At 34.8% G+C, this 23,561-nt stretch overlaps 1 protein-coding gene across 1 annotated transcript in view; it reads right to left on the bottom strand.

The window, feature by feature from the left end:
• LOC140230152 (limulus clotting factor C-like) overlaps window positions 1-23,561 on the bottom strand; it is a 34,201-nt gene that overhangs the window by 152 nt on the left and 10,488 nt on the right. Inside the window, exons 2-6 of the mRNA XM_072310342.1 lie at window positions 8,344-8,526; window positions 4,400-4,633; window positions 2,029-2,301; window positions 1,156-1,296; window positions 649-834 (exon numbers count right to left, since the gene is read on the bottom strand). Of these exons, the coding sequence (XP_072166443.1) occupies window positions 649-834; window positions 1,156-1,296; window positions 2,029-2,301; window positions 4,400-4,633; window positions 8,344-8,526 (1,017 nt within the window). The remainder of the gene's footprint in view (window positions 1-648; window positions 835-1,155; window positions 1,297-2,028; window positions 2,302-4,399; window positions 4,634-8,343; window positions 8,527-23,561) is intronic.

The raw sequence follows: 23,561 nt of genomic DNA, 5'->3' as shown, positions 1-23,561 counted from the left end.
ATGAATTGATTATCTAACAGAAACAAAAAGAGTTGAAGGATTCTAATTTTCGCCTATAATGTTAGATCATTTCCCAATAAGTTTTGGAAGGAGACGAGGTGAAGCATAAAGCTCTCAGGACTGCAACCCCCCCCCCCAAAAAAAAAAAGAATCATAAATCGTAATTGATTGATAGGATTGATGTTGGGTTCTTATGGTCAAATGACCTAATATAGGTCAGGGATATACATTGTAGCTGCTAACTTACTGGTCCTTATCAGATCCTGAAAAAAAGAATGGAACGCAAAACTTACGTACACTGTAGTTAGTTATCGTCAGACGAGTATAAATGGTCATCAATTAACGAATTAAAAAGCCTCTTTCCATAAAATAACAACAACGATTGTTACGATATGGTTATGTTCACTCGTTTTGGAGTGACCTCAGGGATCACTCCTAAATCTTCGAGTGATCCCTGAGGTCACTCCAAAATGAGTGAAAATGAACATTTTCACTCAAAATTCACTCTAATTTCACTCTAAATTCACTCTTTTTTGTATTCACTCCTTTAAGAGTGAATATTTTCACTCGATTTTTTTTTTTTTTTTTAGAGAGTAAGTATATTATTGTAGTCACATGGGTATAAGGTGGTGATGCACTTTCACTTACCTTGACAGGAAGGTTTTACACTGTCCCAAGTACCGTCAGTGCTGCAATTGGTTACTTTAGGTCCAACCAGTTCGTAGCCGTCGTAACATTCAAATTCCATCGTAGCACCGACAGCGAAAGTCGTCCTGTCGTCTGGCGTACGCCGCCCGTGCAACGGTTCCCCCGGGTCTCCACATGCTGCCATGCCTTGGAAAGAAAAGAAGATGAATGGTTGTTTAAAAGATGATAGAATGAGGAGATCAAAGAGAGAGAGAAAGAGAGAGAGAGTCAGATAAAAAAGACAGAAGTATTATGTCAACTGTTGAAATTGCTCTCAAAACACTTGTTAGTTATTTATTCATTATTAATTTTTTTTTTTGAGGGTGGGGTTTCCTGTTCTGTTTCAATTTGTTGATTTGTTTTCTGTACTTATCTGGGTGTAGAGGCTTCAGTGTCTGTGTCCGTGTGTGTGCAATGCATGTTTGTGTGTATGCGTGCACGCTTTTATCAGGTTTATTCAACGCTTACCAATTTGACACAGAGTGCGTATCCTTGCGTTGCAACGCTTATCATTCCACAAGTAGTGGTTCGTGTTTGATCTTTCCATTTCCACGCACACCTTACTCAGCTCCGCTCCTGGTTTCCATGATTGGTAGTCGAGTCTGGTATCTTCGAACAACGAAATAAGAACATAGATAAGAGAACTCCATGCAGTACGTCAAGTCCTGGCGCTTCAGGGATGGGGGGGGGGGGGGGTTGCGGGACTGCTAAACAGAATGATAACCCCAAAGTCAATCCGTGCACTACATCTAGCTTGTTCATCCAATTTCTTAACTAATTTCATTCCAGTTAATATTTTCTCGACGTTTTTTGTTTTTTGTTTTGGTGCAAAATTATCATACAGCAATAATTATGAGGAATATGCCATGACGGTAGAATGCTCTTAAAAAAAGTAAATAAATAAAAATCAAGAGCTAAGCAAACATTACCTGAGAACAGACTACCCTAATGATTGAAGAAATGAATATAGTACTGTGTTAAAAAAAAAAAAAAAATCCTGTTTCGGCATTCAAACATTCACACAGTACACGATAACGGAATCAGAAAGTTGATGGTGAGGTGTTTGGCATTTATGTTCCTTCATTCTTTTAAACGGTACACATTCGTTGTGCTGTTTGAGACCAACGACGAAAAGGAAATCAGGCAAGTCTGTATCTTATAACTATGGCCGAATGCATGTGTGATAAACATACTGTTATCATCGCAGAGTTTAACGGTAATATTAAAGATTCAAAAAATAGAAAAAAAAACTTATGATAGCTTTGTACCATTTGTATGACCTTCGTTAAATTACCTCTTTCATTTAAATGGACTTAAGCACTAGGGAGTAATTTCTCTTACTGTCTATCCAAAACCATGACTTTTCGGCGTCGGAGTCGGAGTCATAACCGCCAATCCACCATGAGAAGTCATTGCCTAGGTTCTCTTTCAACTCGAGCGCTTTCCTATTCAACAGGTCGTTGGTGCTTTCATCAGGTATCTCCGCCAAATACCCTCCTATTGTTCTACAGTAATATGAACCGTCTTCCCAAGACATGTCCTGCTTCAGGAAGTGATAGCAGCTTCCGTGGTAATCTACCTGCACAGATGCCCCATCTCGAGGGCATGACAATTCTGGCGGAGAGAAAACGAATCACATAGGTTGTTTTAGCAACCCACCGCCTGCCTATAATGGTGATAACAAAATAACCGTCAATAGTTTAAGGGCAAACATCATGTGCTAGATATTCAATCCATAAGCAAATCATGCTTTGTGACCCCGTAAACAAATGCTAGCTCTGCCACAATCATGGTTCACATTTTAGTATTGTTTTTTTTTTTTTTTTCATCTTCTTCTTCTTATTAATCACATAGGCATACCCCGCTTTTCTTATTTGGCAACATTCACTCGCCTGGTCTTATCTTCTATCCGTTCTCCTTTTCTTTTTCACAAATACTGACTACTCGGGGTCTACAGCCAAACAAGCTTGCTTTCATGTAGGTCCCATCATACTTCTTTTTTGTTCAACCCCATTCGATTTCGACCAGTTATCATTTCAACTGATGTGATATTACCATGAATATTGTTCTTTTTTACACATTGTTTATAAGGGAAAAGAACCTGTGTTATTATTTCTTTATGTGACATTCATGTACGAGAAGTATGAAAATAAATGAATTGAATTGACTTGATATTGAATTGAAATTGAAAATAATTACAATGAAAATTAGACGTAAACCATGACCACTACCCCCTCCCGATTGAAAGAAAAGGAAGAAAAGAAAAGAAAAGAAAAGAAAAGAAAGGAAAAGAAGAGAAAAACACATTCCTCAAACCGTTGTAAAATTATGCCTATTATGATGCAAGAGGTAATACTCTCTCGTATTCCATTTCACTGTCGACGCGTTGTCAGAGAATATGACCAAAAAGACCTTTATCTCTTTTCAGCTGACTGTTTGCAAATCTCACCCAGTTTCAATACAAAGTTTTAATTGACAAAAAAGGAAAATATTACTCAACATCACCAACCGTTTTGACATATAATTCCATTCCTCTTGTCACAAGCACTGGCGCTCCAAATGTATCTGGCATCAGCTGATGCAGAATTGTAAGAAAGTTCGATGCAGCTCCCCGAATCGGTATCAGGAAACGCTTTTTCCCAAAAAAGGGTCCTGATGAATTCATCACCTGATTAACAATCAAGTCATTGGATTGAATCATTATCAAGTTATTTTGTCAGTAAAACGTCAAGCAGCACTGTATTCTATTGTCGCGAATGATAAAGTGGCAAGTGGCAAATTGAATTAAGCAGAGAATGGTCTCCATTAATGTTTAGAAAAGGCATGATGCATAAACAAAACCACAGAAAACATATATCAAAAAGTGTTATAACAATTTTGCCCTCCATCTGGCTTTCAAATCACCTGAAAATATAACAGGACTTGTTACTCTATCATTTTTTTTTTGGGGGGGGGGTCAGTTTGGAGAGGATCATCATTCAGTGATCAACCAAAAAAGAAAAACAAAACAAACAAAACAAAACAAAATAGAATTAATAAATACGTATTAAGTAAAAGATCATCTCAACGGGATGTTCCAGTTCCTTGTGAGAATTTTCATTTGTCGATGATTTTTTTTTTTTTTTTTTTTTACTGCAAAGGAGTAGTATAGTTCCTTTTAAAAGAATCTATAGCTTCACAGGTAAGTTTTTTTCAAGAAATACCTATCATAAAAATCGTGTAAAGTTTATAATGGTACCAAGATCGCTATTCGATTATTAACAAAGAGAGTGGTCGTGGTCGGATGTCGATTATGTGAAATAATACATTGTGATATTTTAAAGTCTAAATCAATCATCTTATAAATTTTCAGACTTACGGTGCAACATGAGGACACAATACCACATGCAATAAAAATGGAGAAAATTTTCTGTGTATGATTATTCATCAGCCTTAAGCACGACCAGCTATACTGAGTATATTAAGGTCTTTTTGTCAGAATAATATTATGAACTATAATGACATTATGAACTGTAATAATATTATGAACTAATGATACACGTTTTTTCTTCCTTTTTTCAGCGTATATCGGTGTACTAAATGCCTTACATAGATCCGAGATATGATACCTCGGTTTGATGAATACATTTTTTGCAACATTTGCGTAGAGGTCCCCCTCCCCATTTGTTTTTCTTCTTTTTTCTTCCTTTCTTTCTTGCTGTGGGGTACTTACTATGTTTCCACTTCCAGTCCCGACCTTCCCTTGCACCAATCCATACACTCTGACTAGCTATATCATTTAAAACACTGCTTAGAAAGGTTTGGGTGTCTTCGTCTTTCACTGTGGCCAACATTTCTCCGTTTCCTGCACAGCGATCTGATGCGCCTTGCCAATTCCTCTGCTCTCGCCGTCTGTAACATGTCTGGTTAGAGTATCGACGCACGAAGCCATCCTGCTCGCAATCTCCTACAGCAAGTAAGCATTCAAAAAAGAAATTACGAAAAGTAACGAAATTTCAACTTCATTGACTCTCTCTCTCTCTCTTTCTCTTTATGTACATTAGTTAGGCCTATGTATACATGTATATTCAATATTCAATTCCATTCAATAGTTTATTTATTTCCATCTCAAAAAGAAAAGAAAAGAAAAAGTTGACATAATCCAAAGTGATACAATTTTTTTTTTCATTTCTCTTACACTCGTCTGATAAAGGATTTGTTTCAATACAATATAAAGTATATACACGAATGATGTCGTAAAAAAGAAACAATGCACTTTGCCATGGCAACAAAAATAGTAAATAATCACAATGATGGAAAACAGTGTTCCACTAAAAAGCCAAGCTTGTAAGACGTGGAACACTGGAATAAAACAACAACACCACCAATTTGTTATACCAATAAAACATATTCATTTTAAATTCTTCTATATACTATTGTACATTTTACTCATTGATATATGATGCTGATACTATGAACAATACTTACTAGGATTTTAGAATGCAAACGTATAAACTATGTAACATATCACATTTGTGGCACAGACACTATGGGGCCAGGTGTGCCAGGAAAATTGAACGGAAAGGAAGATATGCAATCGGCCACAAAAAAAAAAAAAACAAAAAAAAACATAACGACGACAACAACAACAATAACACAAAACACAGAAATAACAGAACTTGAGGAAATGCACTCAGACAGATACTGGACAACGAAGAACGAGGAAAAAGGAGCAGGGAAGAATAGAGAAGGAAAAGGAGAGGGAAAAGGAGAGGAATGAAAAGGTCTGTGGACACCGTACAAAATCTGAAGGAAAGGTGAAACATGACGGTTGTTTTTTTTTTTTTTCATTGAACAGAATTAACTGGTATATTTGGAAAAGAAATATTTTTTGAGTTTATACTTAAATGTAATTAACTTCACAGATTCTTTTATATCATTATCTAAGCTATTCCAAAATCTGGGTCCGGTAAAACAAATGTATTTTGAGTGTGTACAGTTCTCACTAAGGGAAGATGAAATTCTTTAGATTGTCTCATGGGATAATTATGTACGTGGCTGTTACAGTGAAATAAAGAATAAAATATTTTGGGTAGAAGGTTGCAGTTGTAATTAAACATAAATTGAACAAGTTGAAACAAATACAACTCTTTTATTTTCAGAATTTTGTGTTCAAAGAAAAGCTTGTCAGCGTGTGCTCGGATACGAAGGTTAAAAACAATTCTGAGCGCCATCTCTTGCAGAAGAAAAAGTTTATCTAGCAATGTCGAATATGTATTCCCCCAAGCAAGAATTCCGTAATTCAAGTACGGCAATACCAAACTTGAATAAAGCGTAATCAAAGCCGAAGAAGGAAGATAATATTTCAATCTATTCATTATGCCTATGCTACGTGCAATTACATAATATACATATAAAATATATAACAAAACTGGGACAAAGTTCATGCTGTATTCACTGACGGTTTATTTCTGCACACAAATTTTCGAGCGACCCGCTCTTTCTCAAGTGTTGATACTGAGAGAATAATAATGATAATAATAATAATACATTCTGCTTATATAGCGCATGTTATACTGAAGTCTCTATGCGCTTTACAAAAATTTCTATAATAACATTATAGAACATTAACATTAACATTAAGAGAACATTAACTAAAAGTTCCAGATTTTTTTTTAAATCTTTTTATCTTGCCAACACGTGGACAACCTAAAATGATAATAATAATAATAGTAATAATGATAATAATAATAATAATAATAATAGTAATAATGATAATAATAATAATAATAATAGTAATAATGATAATAATAATAATAATAATAATAATATATGAAGAGTTTGTTTGCAAAAACCGATAAGTCCATATTTGCCAAATGGAGATATTTGCGATTAAAGGTCAAGAAAAATAAGGAGAATAATAAAAAAAAATTGCTTCTTTTGACCATAACTTCAAAAATATACCTTTATATGTAGTGACCAATATCTCATTTAAAAGGTATTATTTTGTACTTTATGACAGAGATCCTACTTCGAAATCTTCAAAAATGGACTTATCGGTTTTTGCAAACAAACCCTTCATATATATATACTGTAGTTGCTCCGCGTATTGGCAGAGGAATGCATTAAATGACGAATGAATTTTCACAGTGAAAATTCATTCGCACTGTCATCCCTGACGAAGGGGGAGGCCCCCGAAAATTCGGATTTTTAATCAAAATCAAGGAAATTGGCATTCAGTGCATTCCTCTATAATTGTGACATTATTATTGCTATAATATATAGATATAGATATTATTACTTATAATATACACATGCAAACATAGAGACAGAGAGAGAGAGAGAGAGATTTCCTGTCCAATAGATCACATATGCTAAATACAGTATTGATTTTAAGAAGAAACGTTTCTTTTTATTTACATGCAGTGATTTTAAGTTCCATAATGATACCCATAACATGATGACGAAAGTGTGCCTGTAATGAAACCTACGTTTGTAGTATTATATCGATCTTTAGAGAATGACACTTCACGTTCTTGTGCAAATGGATTATCCTATTTTGCAGTTGTTTTGTATTATTTGGATATGGAAACAAAACATGAAGTCAGAGGGAAATGATATACATATATTATACATATGTGACCGTGCACCTCAAAACGAACATAAAGTCGCACACATTGATTTTGCGTGAGGCCTGAAAATAAGTGAAATGGGTCAACCTAGCCGAACTTGACTTTTTCATATTCTCTGAAAGAGAGGGTCTTCTTTTACATTATGCTAAAATTTGGTATCATAAAACGGGCAGGAAAGTGTGTTTTTTAGCAGTTTATCTCGAACATTTTTGGTAGAATAGTGTAATTAGGTGTGTCTTTAGAATCCCTTTTTCATTTCTGAAAAAAAACCTTGTTCCACACTCTTCACTTTCAACTCTAATAACTTTTGAAAGGATAGTGCTACTGCTTTGAAAGTTGGCATTAATTATGGACAGCATGTGCTAATGAGGCATGCTTAGTTTCGCTTTAATTTGATAATCCCTTCATTGTTGGTACTCGGGTGGATTACTTCCTCTTTTTTGTTCCATTCATCGCACAGCCAGCACGGTTTGGTAAAGATTAAGCGCTTGAATAGACACTGCACTTCAGAGCCTCTTTTCTCGATTCACACTTTTCCTGAGTTTGTGCTTTCTTTCCAATATTTAGATAGGTTAGGAGAGTCCATTTGATTTGAGTGATACATCATTTTAAAGCTTAAAGTCTGCGCTTTCAGAATATGGTCTTTACTAAAAATCCATGTCTGGCGACTTTTTGTTTGTTTTGAGGTGCAGGGTCACATATATATATATATTCATTCATGCACGCAAATTTTTATTTACTAAAAAAAAAATATATGTTTTTTGTGGGGATAACATGACTTCTCAGGTAGCAGGGTCGAATAACCTTAAACTTTTGAAAATAATGTTGTTGTTTTTTAATCAATATACGTATTGACTTCAATGAAACTCTACCATTTCTTCAGTCTACCTTCGCTTTGTTTATCTTGGCATAGAATAAAATTAATGGAATGAGGGTAGAGAAGAAATGGAAAGGAGGAAAGGGGGAAAGTGATACCAAACAAGAGAGACAGAAGGGGAAAAAGGAGAGAGAGAGAGGGGGGGGAGAAACGATAAGAGCGACTTACTCTGGCACACTGGTAGTGTGTTTTCCCATATTCCTTCCGCGTTGCATCTATTATCTATACTTCCGTACATCAGGGGGGTGTAGTCCGGATCGCACGTGTAAACAATACCTTCATTCACCGTGACAACGTCATCCGGCGTGGCGGATGCAAAAGCTGGTACTGGCGGACTTGGACACGTTAATGCTGCAGAAAAAAAAAAAATGGAGTGAAAGAAGAAGATAATCCGATGGAGGCTGAGAGGGAAACAGACAAAGTAACAGCTACATGGACAGCCAGATGGTGAGATGGCGAGAGGGAGGAGAGTTTCATAGACTAGAAATCAAATTATGATACGTCGCTTCATTCATTCATTTATCCATTTCATTTGGTTTGGTTTGGTTTGATTTTTATATTTTCTCCAAGTACTATAACAAATGATTACAAATTGATACAGACCAGGGCGCCTATATGCAAAAGAAAGGAGTGTATAACAAACAAATCAATGTAAGAAATTTCAATTCCATAACAACATTAGTCTGTAATAGCATCATAGATTATATGATTCCAAGAAATAGGTAAGGCATCCGTATGTGAGCAAAGGAAGAATCAATGCAGGGGACCGTCATCATAAGCAGAGCTTAAGGCCCTATCTTACAGATACGAATGTAATACACCAATAAACCTACACATAAACCTCTCAATCTTTAATTCATTTATGCTTTTCATTACCAAGGAACATTGTACTTGTATCACTACATGGTTACCGATACAATGCTTTACTGAATTAAAATCTGCAAGCCAAACCTTGTTTACTCAATTCTTTTCTAAAATTTTACCATCATATCAATTGTTATTAAAACATAAAACATTATACAGGGATGGAAAATCTTACTCGCAAAAGACAGTATATTACGTTTTTAGCAATCCCGAAAACAACAGTGCTTACGAACATGGGGTTCATCCAGTAAGTGACGGGGACAGTTGAGTATATGAATATAAGAACGACAAAAGTCCATGGATGACCATTTCAAGTAAACTTAAAAAAAAAAACTTCATATTTTTTTTTATTTGTCCAATAATATTCTATTTAACTGTGATGGGAAGGCAACATTGTATATACAATTTAGAGCATATATTATTATGACAATTAACATTTACATTAATTGTGGAGAGGCCATTTTGTGTGATGGACTTGGGTCGTTCTTTGATTCATATGGACTTGGGTCGTTCTTTGATTCGTGAGTCACCCGAGCGAGTTATATTCCATATACGCCAGTTGTTATGTAATTACACACACACGTTTTTCTTTCATCTGGCGAGGTACTTTATTCAGCTCTGTTTCCCTGATTCACCTATCTTGAATGTCTTTCAAATCCGAAGGTTTACTCCTCCATTATGGTAACTAATGGAGAGAGCAGTGACTTAATGACCAGTCGTATGGATATGCATTATTATGGTGATGTTAATGAGATCTCTGATTCACATGTTATAAAAAGGTTAAACAAACAAACTCCAGAATTTGACTTGTCTTATGATGAGAATGATACATTGCTGCGAGGTAGAGGTTCCGACTATATTTCCCCTCAGGACATATGTACACGTGATTTTTTCAAGATGGAGAACAACTTTTCTATTCTTCATTTCAATATACGAAGTTTGTATAAGAAACTTGACCAACTGAAGACATTTTTGAATTTACACAATGTGGATTTTTCTGTTATAGGTTTGTGCGAAACGTGGCTGTCTGACGTGTCATTTCCCCTAATTCATTTGAATGGATATTCTCTTGCGTTTAATAATAGAGTAAATAAACATGGAGGGGGTGTGGCTCTTTATGTTCAGAAAGGATTCGATTTTGATTTGATTCAGAATTTATGTCATATGACTGAAGATTTTGAAAGCATTTTTATTGAAATCGACATACCAGCTGGAAAGAATATTTTGATTGGTGAGATTTATAGACCACCAAACTGTAATCATACTGCTTTTTTTTTGATGTATTGAATTCCGTATTGAATTCTGAGTCTTTGCATAATAAACATTGTTTTTTAATGGGGGATTTCAATCTTGATTTACTGCAGTATCACGAAAAGCCCTGCTGCCAGGATTTTGTGGACACTATGTTTTCATATGCTTGTACGCCGTGTATAACTAAACCTACCAGAATATTTGATTCAGCGTATACAATTATTGATAATATATTCACTAATATTCATTATCCAACTGATCAAGGTATAATAGTTTCGGATATGTCTGATCATTTCCCAGTGTTTGCTTCCAGTCCATTTATACTAAATCGTTTTAAGCCTGCAACTTGGGAAATGAATTCTACAGCTCGTGTTATGCCTGAACAAAATATTATAAGATTTAAGGAAAGCCTGTTAAATATTGATTGGTCAGTGGTTCTCAATGCGAATGAACCTAATGATGCATATGATAAGTTTGTTGATCTGATCGCTCCTCTTTTCTCTTTTCATTTTCCAATAAGATCACAATCTAGATCAGATTATAAAAAGATACCACGATCCCCCTGGATATCGAAATCTTTGTTGAGGTCTATCAATAGGAAAAATAAGCTTTTTTATATATTCAAGTCTCACAAAACTGATGCGGCTAAAAGCAAATATACTAGTTATCGTAATGTTCTTACTTCTGTGTTGCCTGAGGCAAAAAAGAAATATTTTTCTTCACTGTTTCTTCTCCATGAGAAGGACATTAAATCCACGTGGAAAGTCATTAATAATGTTCTTCAGAAGAAACGAAACAAATCCGATATCTATAAGATTTCTTTAAATGACATCGAGTTAAGAGATGATAATGAAATCTCTGAAGCGTTTAACTCATACTTTGTGAAGGTTGGATCTAATTCAGCTGATGTTATTCCGGAAACGGACATACCGTTTTCTACGTATTTAAGTCATCGCAATAATCAATCTTTGTTTTTTATGCCTGTATTAGAATCCGAAATTGTTGACATTGTAAATAATCTTAAAGCCAAAAAAAGTACTGGTTATGATGGAATTTCTAATTATCTTCTGAAATATGTTGTACATGAGATTGTTGTACCCCTCGCCCATATATTTAATTTGTCATTACTGAACGGTGTAGTGCCTACTAGGATGAAAATCACTAAAGTTATCCCGATATATAAAAAGGGCCGAGAGGACGAACTGGGAAATTATCGACCAATATCGTTATTAACTTCTTTTTCTAAATTACTTGAAAAGATTGTGTACACACGTGTATTCCGATTCTTAAACGACTGTAATGTAATAGATGATAATCAATTTGGATTTCGTAAAAAGCATTCCACAATTCATGCTATTTTACTCATGCTAGAGAAAATTATCAAAGCGATCGGTGCCAAGTGTCACACAGTAGGTATCTTTCTTGACTACTCCAAGGCCTTTGACACAATCAACCATGAAATATTATTGTACAAATTACATCACTATGGGATTCGTTAAAGGGCCTTGGAGTGGTTTAGAAGTTACCTTACTGGAAGAACTCAATTTGTTAGTTTGAATGGCCATGTGTCCAGCTCACAGCCTATAACTTGTGGGGTATCGCAAGGATCCCTTTTAGGTCCTTTATTGTTTATTCTTTATATGAATGACTTTCGCAGTTCGTCCTCTCTGCTCTATTTTCTACTTTTTGCCGATGACACCAGCATTTTTTATTCAAATCGAAACCCTCATGTTTTACTGAATACCATCAATACTGAATTAAAATCAGTATCTAAGTGGATTCAGGCTAATAAATTGTCATTGAATTTGACCAAGACAAAATTTATGGTTTTTAGCAATATAATCAATATTTTACCGGGTAAGTTGGTTGTTAACGACGTGGAATTGAACCAGGTGGAATATATAAAATTCCTTGGTCTTTATATTGATTGTAAGTTGACATGGAAAGTTCATGTTGATTCATTGCGTAAATTACTATCCAAAAATGTAGGTGTTATGTATAAGTTAAAACAGTATTTTCCTAAACATGTTCTCCACTCATTGTATTCTACTCTATTTTTGCCTTATATAGGTTATGGAATCCTGGCATGGGGAAACTGCTGTACAACTAGACTCAATTCTTTATTACTGATACAGAAAAGAGCTATACGGATAATGTCTTATTCTTTTCCAGTAGAACACTTAAGATCCAGGATTTATATCATTTCAATATCGGGTCATTTATGTATCAGTTAAACTCAGGTGGTCTCCCTGATGTGTTTTCTTCGATGTTCGTCAAAAATACTGAAGTTCATTCTTACCCTACTAGACAAAAAGATTCTTTTCATCTTTCTCCTGTACGGACCGTATCTGCTTTAAAAACAATAACCACTACAGGACCTAAATTTTGGAATGAGTTGGATAGAGAAATAATCCAATCCCAGTCTCTTTATTCATTTAAGCATAAACTTAACCTAGTTTTTCTGAATTCATATCTATAGCTATTCTTCAATCCTCCTCGACATTCTCTGATCATACTTCACATTACTGACATTATCGATTATGTAACATGTGCCTCGCTCGTGATTTCTGTATTATCTCCTGAACTTCCTTTGTACACATTTTGTATCTCTGCTATTGTACACTGCATCTGACTTGTACCTCGCTCGGGTGATCACGCAACTCTCAAGAAGTCTTGTGCCGCGGACATTGTTTTGTTTTCTTTGTTTTTTCGTTTTCTTTTTACTTTTTGGCGTTTATATTTCTCCAATTCACAAATTGTCATTCCTTTAATTACATATACCAAGTAAGAAATAATCTCACATCCGCATCTGGGAATCTACACCCTACAAGCAATGCTTCTATGTAGATTCCTCATATTTCACATGTTTTATTGTCTTATAAGTTGTATTTGGAAATTCATCCAAGCTTTTGTATTGTGATGTTTATGTTTTATGTATTTCTTGAAATGTGGAATATGGAACAATAAAAAACAAAAAAAAAAACAAACAAAATATACATGATATTCTGCTATAGAGATGAGAGACGGACGAGAGAGGGCGCTATAATATGAATGTAAGAACGACCCAAGTCCTTCATGTTTACATTCATATAAGATTTAACTCATTTATTTCAGGCACTTCCGGGGGTAATTAGGATTTATCATTTATACACAAGATGAGTCCATGCATAAGCTACAATTTCCCATGTCAAACTAAATTTGGCCAAAAATTGGACTTGGGTCGTTTTTATATTCATATACTCAATTGAAGGGGTCGGTGCAATATAGTGCTAACCCACACTTTTGTCAAAACTGAGTTACATGCATTTTCTTAATCCTTACCCTTCACACTAACCTCTGTGAAAATATCATATTTGAATTTAACCAATAAGATGGCAAAGAATGCATGTATTCATGTTTTATTAATGTACAATGTATGGACTTTCCAAACATTCAACAGCGATTATCTCAAAATGACTATTGTGTGGGTTAGCACTATATTGCACCGACCCCTTCAATTATAGACACAACTTTAACCCACCGCTGCAATTCGGGGAGATTCCCATCCACTGACCGTCGACGGAACAGACCCAGACTACAGTGTCAGCAACCCCAGTCATGATGTAACCAGGCTCGCAGGACCAAGAGATGTACGTACCCAGTGAAGTGTCACGGATTTCATTCAGTGGAGGCTGCATCATTGTGTTTGGTGCGGGATCGGGTATCCTACAACTTCCTAGGGAAATATCTGTCACAGTCAGATAATTAAAGGGGAAATCCAGTCCAAAGATAGATTAATCTGATAAAAGATACAGTGTAAAATATTACGAGTCCGATGGTATAAATTTGATCGAAGTTGGATGAAAAATAAGGAAGATCTGACATTTTGAAGTTTCGCTAATTTTTTCGGAAAACAATTCTTGAACTGTCAATATGAATATGCAAATGGTAGAAATAATCATGCCATCTCCTCAGAAATTGCCATGTATTTTTTCCTTTTGACATTACTTTTTGAAATTTCCAGTTTTTAATTTAAATGCAATTACGCCACAGGCTCAAATCCCTGTGTATGTAACTGATCGCAATTCTGAAGTTATTCAACAAGGAATATACATCATGTTTCAAACTACAGTGAAAAAAAAAAAGAAATTTCGGGGGGGGGGTTGTATTCATTTCAATTCAATTCAATTCAATTCATTTATTTCATTCGCATTTTCTTTTCGACAAAACATAACACAAGGTAAATCAAAACATCCATCATAAGCATATTTTACAGTATACAAAGTGCAAAGGATAAACGATATACTACAAACTAATAGAGATGAATCATGTATACATATGGGGAAAAAAGTTCTATTTTGAGGAGAAAAAAGAGAACTGAGAGGTCCATTAAAATCAGTGCTTGTAGATTGTGGACCACTCAAAAATTTCTTCCATAAAATGCTTCCTTTCACATACAATTACAAATACATTACACAAAAACGATTTAGACAAAATGGAACAAACAACAGAGACACAAAAACATGACATGACTAAACTAAACTAAACTAAGGAGAGACAATTGAACGGAATAGGACAAAAACAAAATCAAAGGAAGAAATTGAAAGGAAGAAAGAGAGAGAGAGAGGGGGCGGGAGAGAGAGAGGGAGAGAAAAGAGAGAAAATGCTTACACGCTGAACAAGAGAAACGGAAGAGAGAATTGATGAGGTGCTTCGAACAGCTGGTGACTGCACGCAGCTGTGTCAAAAAATTAGGCAAATAGCATGCCATATTTCATTGCCTAGTAATGTCGGTTTTCACTGCGTAATTATGAATTCAATAACCGATGATGACCTTTATGTTTGCTGTAACCTGTACAGGTAATGAAAATAAATACCTCAGCTAGAGTTTAACCAAGAAAAAAATTCAAATCACGCTTAAAAATGTATAACGATGAAGAATTCTTTATTTTGGGACTTAATGAATTCCAAAATTTAGGGCCGATGTATATACATGTGTTCTGAGCTAATAAGGTTCTCAAAAAGGGTTACTGAAACTCATTAGACCTCTTAGTAGGATATTCATGAAAAGATTGATTTCGTGGAAACATTGAATTAAAACTACTGGGAAGAGCATGTGTGTTATGATTTACCATGAACTGACCCAGTTGAAAAAGAAACAAATCTTTAATTTTTAAAATCTTATATTTCATGAACAATGAATCTGAATGAGAACGTGGCGAAACCCCACAAATAATACGAAGCACTTTCTTTTGTAATGATAATATTTTATCTAATAAATTTTGATGGGCGCTACCCCATGCTAAAATTCCGTAATCAAGATAAGGTAATATTAAAGAAAAATACGTTACAAAGACGACGATGGAGTGTTAAACTTTAGTCTGTTGATAATACCAATATTTCGTTAAATTATTTTACTTATGTTATTATGAGGCCTCCACAAAAGTTGATCAGCTACTGTAATAACAAGGAATTTTGAATAGGATACACGTTCTAATTGAGTACCATCAAAAATAGGATCTGTGCTTAATGTTTCTATGGATTTACTAAAAAGCATATAACCTATTTAGTCTTCTGAAGATTAAGTGATGATTTATTAGCTCTTATCCACTGAGTCACTTTTTTCAATTCAGAGTTGACGGTGTCAATTAAAGTTACTGGGTCTTGATGGGAAAAGAAAACATTGAGTCATTAGCAAACAGTATAAATTTAATGAGAGAGTGTCAGATGACCTGCAAAAGTCATTGATGTAAACAATAAAAAGTAAAGGACCTAATATACTACCCTGAGGGACGCCACATTTAATGAATTTAAAACTTGAGTTATTCTCGTTCAGAGATATATATATTGTTTTCGGTTTTGCAGGTAACTCCTGAACCACTCCAAGGCCTTCCCCCTTATGCCATAATGTGACAATTTATGGAATAAAATGTCATGATTAATTGTATTGAAGGCCTTGGAGAAGTCCAGGAAGATACTAACAAGATGTAAATGGTTAGCACAATCAATGAAAAAAAAAAAGATTATTATGACATGGTTTGCTCACTCATTTGCTTAATTAACCACTGTACAAAAACTAATTTGCAGACGTTGGAAAAATTTCAAAATGTCATAACTTACTTATTTTGCATCCGATTTGAGTCAAAATTTTACCATTGAACTCGTAAGATTCTACTTTTGTTTTATCTTACCGACTTATATTTTGACTGGCTTTCCCCTGTCAGGATGACTAAGGAAAATCGTGCACAATTTACCAGTTCAAGCGTATGTGCTTAAAAATGTGCATTTTGACGTAAAGGATGAAGGGTGGTTTGCTGGAACACCACGTATTCCAGTAGGCCCTGTAGCTACTAGCACGAGTAGCATTCTGCTTAAACCAACTCGGTTCGTCCCCTTATTTGGGCTTAAGTTACACGTCAATACAAACATTTTAATATAAGAGTTGAGGTGAGTTTTCAGGAGAATAAACTTGGGTTGAAGTTAGTTGAGTATCGGAATTGCATTTCTTCCATTTAGATGAAGCGCAGCAAACTATAATGATTGCTGCTGATTATAATATGCTTGCATATAATTTAAATATAGATATGCATATACAATTTATGGGTGATAATTTTGAACAATGTACAATTGCCAATTTTCGCACCTTATGACATTCTTTCCCTTAGAAACCAGATTTTGTCATGTCATCTCAAAGATTGGTAAATTTCCTTTCAGGAAATATATGGTTTGGTTTACTTTTGCCTGATATTTTTCATTTGACAAGGACTTAAAGCGTAAAAATACGGTAAAACGCTATTTTCACAAAAAAAGAATTGTTTTTCAAACTAATGATGTACATTTTTAAGCGTACGTGGCATCTAATATCTGACCATGTTCTGGATCTGACATATCATGGATATGAACCACAAAATTATAAGAACTTTATGAGCACGTATAAAATCACAGAGAACAATTGAAATATCAAAGTCCTAAACAGACGAACGTCCGTGATGCTTTTATTTCTATCGCTGCTGCAAATTCTACTTTGTTGTCCCAACTGTAATGTATACGAAAATTTGGTGTTCCACCTAATGAACATATCCTGCAAAAAAAAAAAAAAAAAAAATTGTACGTCTGCTGGCTGTACATGGGACGTAACATTCTTTTATGCAAAATTATACTCAGTTTTCGTCACGGACGTGCTTCCGCTCTTTTCTAATAAAGATCGTATCCCATTAAACGTTATTTGTGATATTGTTCTGAGTCGTAATCAACTAAGATCTAGCCACACGATAATATGTTTGCTTTGAGTTGCTGTCCATCCTTTGTCAAATAGGAACCGAAATTATATTTTTAGAAGAACCTCCGAACGTCCGTGATGATTAAAACGTTTTCGAGTGGGACACCATCTTGCTTTGATGACGAAGGTGCATTTTAACTGTGGCTCTCTAGCCGAGGAGCTGCATGTTATTTTTGGAGCGGACTGAGGCTTGTCCGCAGTTTTTGGACCATGCAATTCACCGAAAACCAAGCAAATAATTAATATTTTCTCTGAAAATTCACCTCCTGATCCCCCTCTGAGCAATACATATGTTGTAAGGATGTCAAATTTGTTATAATTTGCATTGACAATACCTTTTCAATTTTTTGAAAGAGCTAGGAAGGCTAGGTACTCTCTGCCAATTAGTTATCCGTCCTGGAACATGACCCTATCAGTAGAACGAACGTCCGTGACAATTCCAGCGAACGTCCGTGACGTATGCAATCCCTTCGATAGGGATAACTTGTCCCGAAAGTGTCCTGTATTCTTTAAAAATGTTAGCTTCAATAGTCACAAATAAAGTTTTACAAAGTAAACAATGAGTTTAGGGCAGTAGTTTCAGAATTTTAAAGGCGTTATGTGATCATGATGAACAAACAGTTGAAAATTTACTCACAATTTTACGCTTGTTTTCCCTCTAATTATACAAAAACACCTAAACACTGAAAACAAAGTTATAGGAAAATTGAATTTTGCGTAATCTGTAATTTCTGTGCATTTAAATTTCTTTGTAATGAGGATATGGATACAATTTGTACTGTTACAGGTTCTGAAAGTTTCGCTCACGGACGTTCTGTCCGAGAAAGGAAATGTATCACTGCACGTAAAGTTAATATTAGTTGAAAATATTACCAAATCACCAAGCCGCTCATACCCAAAAGTGAATAATGTTCAGCACTCAATTTACTTGTAATAACAAAAGGAAAACGTTTTGGTCACGGATGTTCGTTGGTAGAATAAGTAACTGGATTACATAGTAGGAGAGAGAGGATCAGTGCCACTTTTTAGTGACAGATGCGCCAAGTGTTTATCTTTTGAGTATGGTAGCTGCCGTCTCAAACAGAACACATCCAGTTTTGGTCTCCATAACGGACGTTCGCTGTAATTGTCATGATAATAAACCCTTAATTCATTCTTATTTTTCTCTTCATGATGATTTCTCTCATTCCCTCAATAGCCTGGACATGCTGCGACCAAACAGAAAACAGAAACAAAACAAAACAAACCGAAACAAATCCGAAAAGTGCTACGTAATCACATGCAGGATAATGACGGAAGAAGTCTGTAATGGGCATGTGTTGAATAAAAAATGGAAAGGTTTCAAAAGGACGTGGAAGCAGTTGAATGAAATGACTGAGAAACAGAGAAGGGATCGAGCTCCAACACACAGAAAAAAGAATTGCCAGTGCACTCCCGTTGTACCAAATTCCTTTGGAGAAGTTTTTGGTTGTTTGTTTATGTTTTTTATTCATCGAAATGCCGTCACAAGCGAACAAAAATAATGCAGTATACAATTATTGTCTGATGAAAACAAATAAATCCTCCGCTTATCATCACGTGGTGTTGTTTTATACTCATCAATGAAAAGCAATGTTCATTTGTAATTCTTTCCATTTTTTTTTTCATGTTACATTAAAGAGACAGAGATATCGTCAATTTGATTGTGCTTTTGTGCTTACTTTGAAAACACATCAATTTTATCTCTATTTTAACTCTATCAATTTCGTATTGACAAACTGTATGAAAAACGAGCCTCCACAATGACGCGCTACAAAATGTTTGTTATAACAAACCACATTGTATAATATCGAAGTCACAAAATCCATCTAAGTTATATGGACTTATTGTGTCTTGTTATGACGAAACTTCGCAGTATCGAGCCTATTATCATTTCTGACTAATATAATAATACAAATTCTCCTCGGTAACAGTGTGTAACACATGGAGCAAACATAGAGGGATTTCTTCCCAACGTATTCGTTTGCCCTCCCCAGCTGAACTTCGTATTTCTATAACGGAGCACATTTCTGTTGTCTCTCTATGTTAATTCTTTGTCGTAATTTTAGCTGTGACCATGTTCGTTATAAGCAAATTTTGCATTGTAGACTTTAGATAACAAATTTAGGTTCTGAATCTTTACTTCATGATAACGAAATTTTGATAAATGTATTCGTTCTCAAGGATGGACTACGTCACTGAGATTACACGTACGTTTGTACGTTCATTTACGAGAGATGGAATATTTTTTTTCTTTGATTCCTCAGTATGAGAAGATAAACAAGCTTATATAATTGAGAATTGGTTATATCTATTCAGGATTTTGCAGAGGAGTTTGTTCTCGACATGAAATTGCTGTTTGTTGTGAGTAGGATGCGTTTCCAACTCAAGAGAGCTACATCTTGTTTGTTCCGAACGTCCGTGAGCTACATGCGAACCTCCGTGATGAAAACTATGCTATGTTTGTTGGGTTATAGAGACTGCCTAGATCAGATACATCTTGAAAAGGTATGAAGGGTTTGTTTACAAAAACCGATAAGTCCATTTTTGAAGATTTTGAAGTACGATCTCTATCATAAAGTACAAAATAATACCTTTTAAATGATATATTGGTCACTACATAAAAAGGTATATTTTTTAAGTTATGGTCAAAAGAAGCAAAAATTTTCTTATTATTCTCTTTATTTTTCTTGACCTTTAATCGCAAATATCTCCATTTGACAAAATGGACTTATCGGTTTTTGCAAACAAACTCTTCGTATGTTATTATTTGGGAGTGAGGATTAAAGTATGGAATAGTGAAATAAGAGGTCAAAATATTGAGTTTCTGTAAAAATGCGCGGAAAGTGGAGAAAGAGTTTAGCGGAGGAGCAATATTTCAACAGAAACGACGAATTTAGTTAAATCATCAGTTGTCTACCATTACGTACAGGTTAAGAGTACAAGCTTAATATTCTGCAAGCACGTACACATGTCCTTTAAAATATTTCGTTAGAATTTTGAACTGAATCAGATCTTTGCAAACTATGTTAAATGGTATTCAAGTGTATGTGCTGTACTATTCCTCACGGACGTTCGCTGCTCTGGACATGGTAAACTTCAGCGGTGAATAAAAACTTGTTCCTCTGGGAAAATCCTAGTATAATTGGGTTCATATTAAAGCTTGAGATATACTCTTTCAGGTAAGATGGATAATTTGGAGAATTTCCTATTTTTTAAATTTTGCCTTGTTTTGGCTCAATTTTACATCGTTCAAACTTCTGACCCATATATATATATATATATAGTACGTAACACAGCACCATAAAACCAACAAATATTCGCCTTTACTACATGGATTTTTTTAGTTAAGGGTAGATTCTGAAAGAGCAGACTCCAGTCTTTACTGATGTTTAACTCAATTCAAATGGGTTCTACTAACCTATACAAATATTGGATAAAAAGCACACACTCTAGAAAATCTACGAACTGAGAAAAGAGGCTCTAACCTACAGGGTCTATTCAAGCGCTCAGTCTGTTAATACTAAGCCGTGCTACCCGTGAAATGTATGAGACCAAAAAAACATGATATAAACCACTGGACCAACAAGTTTGCCAACTTTCAAAGCAGTAGCAGCATCCTTTCAAAAGTTGTTAGAGTTTAAAGTGAAGAGTGTGCAGAGGATTTTTTTTTTCATTATTAATGAAAAGTAGCATCTTATCTAAGAAAAAAGCTGATCACAATTCTCAACCAAAAAAGGGTGGTTGTAGAAAAAAATGCTGAAAAACCACTTCTCCATTCAATTTTGATCCCAAACTCAAGAACAATGTAAAAAAGAAGGAGCTCTTACAGAAAATATAGAAAACTCAAAATTAACTAGGTTGACCCATTTCACCTTTATTGAGTCCTCACGTAAAGTCAAGTGATGCGACGTTTTGTGTCTTTTATGATGCACGGTGACATAATTATATGCACGCACTGATTTGGTGTGAGGACTGAAAATAGGTGAAAAGGGTCAATTTGCTCAATGTTGATTTTTTATACTTTCTGAAGGAGCAAATCTTCTTCTATATTATGCCAAAATTTGGTATCATAAAATGAACAGAAAAGTATGTTTTTTTTTAAGTTTATCTCTAAGACTTTTCTTAGAATATTAAGATTAGGTGTGTTGTTAGAGTCCTCCTTTCACTTCTTAAAAAAATACTGTATACACTCTTCACTTTCAACTTTAATAACTTTAGAAAGAATGATGCTACTGCTTTGAAAGTTGGCATTTATCATGGACAGAATGTGCTAATAGAACATGCTCAGTTTCAGTTTAATCTAATAATCCCTTCATTGTGGCTAAACCGGTGGTTTTCATCCTGGTGTTTGCTCCATTCATCGCACATGTAGCACGGCTTGGTGAAGATTAAACGCTTGAATAGACGGTTATAGACCCTGTACTTCAGAGTCTGTTTTCTCAGTTCCTTCTTTTCTGGAGTGTGTGCTTTCTTTCCAGTATTAAGATAGGTTAGGAGAGCTCATTTGATTTGAGTTATACATCATTTTAAAGCTTAACGTCTGTTCTTTCTGAATTAGCTATGCTCTTAACTAAAAATTCATGTCTGGCGACGTTTTTGTGTGTATTGTGATGCAGGGTCACATGTATATAATATGAAGATAAGTCCATTTTTGAAGATTTTGAAGTACGGTGTCTGTCATAAAGTACAAAATAATACCTTTTAAATGATATATTGGTCACTACATATAAAGGTATGTTTTTGAAATAATGTTAAAAAGAACCAAAATTTTTCTTATTATTCTCTTTATTTTTCTTGACCTTTAATAGCAAATATCTCCATTTGACAAATATGGACTTATCGCTTTTTGCAAGCAAACTCTCTCTCTCTCTCTCTATATATATATATATATATGTATATATATATATATATATATATATATATATATATGTGACCTTGCACCTCAAAACAAACAAAAGGTTGCCAGACATGAATTTTTAGTTAAGACCATATTCTGTAAGAGCAGACTCTAAGCTTTAAAATGATGTAAAACTCAATATCTAAATATTGGAAAGAAAGCACAAACTCAGGAAAAGTGTGAACTGAGAAAAGAGGCTCTGAAGTACAGTGTCTATTCAAACGCTTAATCTTTACCAAACCATGCTGGCTGTGCGATGGATGGGACAAAAAAACAGGGATTAAACCACCAGAGTAACAACAATGAAGGGATTATTAGATTAAACTAAAATTAAGCAAGCCTCATTAACGCATTCTGTCCATAATTAATGCCAACTTTCAAAGCAGTAGCACTATCCTTTCAAAAGTTATTAGAGTTGAAAGTGAAGAGTGTGGACAAGGTTTTACAGAAATGAAAAAGGGATTTTAAAGACACACCTAAATCACACTATTCTACCAAAAATGTTCGAGATAAACTGCCAAAAAACCACGTCTTCCTGCCCGTTTTATAATATGAGCATAATGTAAAAGAAGACGCGATCTTTCAGAAGATATGAAAAAGTCAAGTTCGGCTAGGTTGACCCATTTCACTTATTTTCAGTCCTCACGCAAAATCAGTGTGTGCGACTTTATGTTCGTTTTGATGTGCATTATACAATGTGACCGTGCACCCCAAAACGAACATAAAGTCGCACACTGATTTTTGCGTGAGGACTGAAAATAAGTGAGATCGGTCAACCTAGCCGAACTTGACTTTTTCATATTTTCTGAAAGAGCGGGTCTTCTTCTACAATATGCTAAAATTTGATATCATTAAACAGGCAGGAAAATGTGGGATTTTTTAAGCAATTTATTTCAAACATTTTTGGTAGAATAGTGTGATTAGGTGTGTCTTTAGAATCCGCTTTTCATTTCTGAAAAACCTTGTCCACACTCTTCACTTTCAACTCATATAACCTTTGGAAGGATAGTGCTACTGCTTTGAAAGTTGGCGTTAATTATGGACAGAAAGTGTTTTTATGAGGCATGCTAAATTTCAATTCAATGTCATAATCCC

Source organism: Diadema setosum, chromosome 6 (assembly GCF_964275005.1).
Source record: "Diadema setosum chromosome 6, eeDiaSeto1, whole genome shotgun sequence".
NCBI lineage: Eukaryota > Metazoa > Echinodermata > Echinoidea > Diadematoida > Diadematidae > Diadema > Diadema setosum.
Note: the sequence above shows the minus strand (reverse complement) of the source record. Positions and strands in the feature narration are given on the sequence as shown.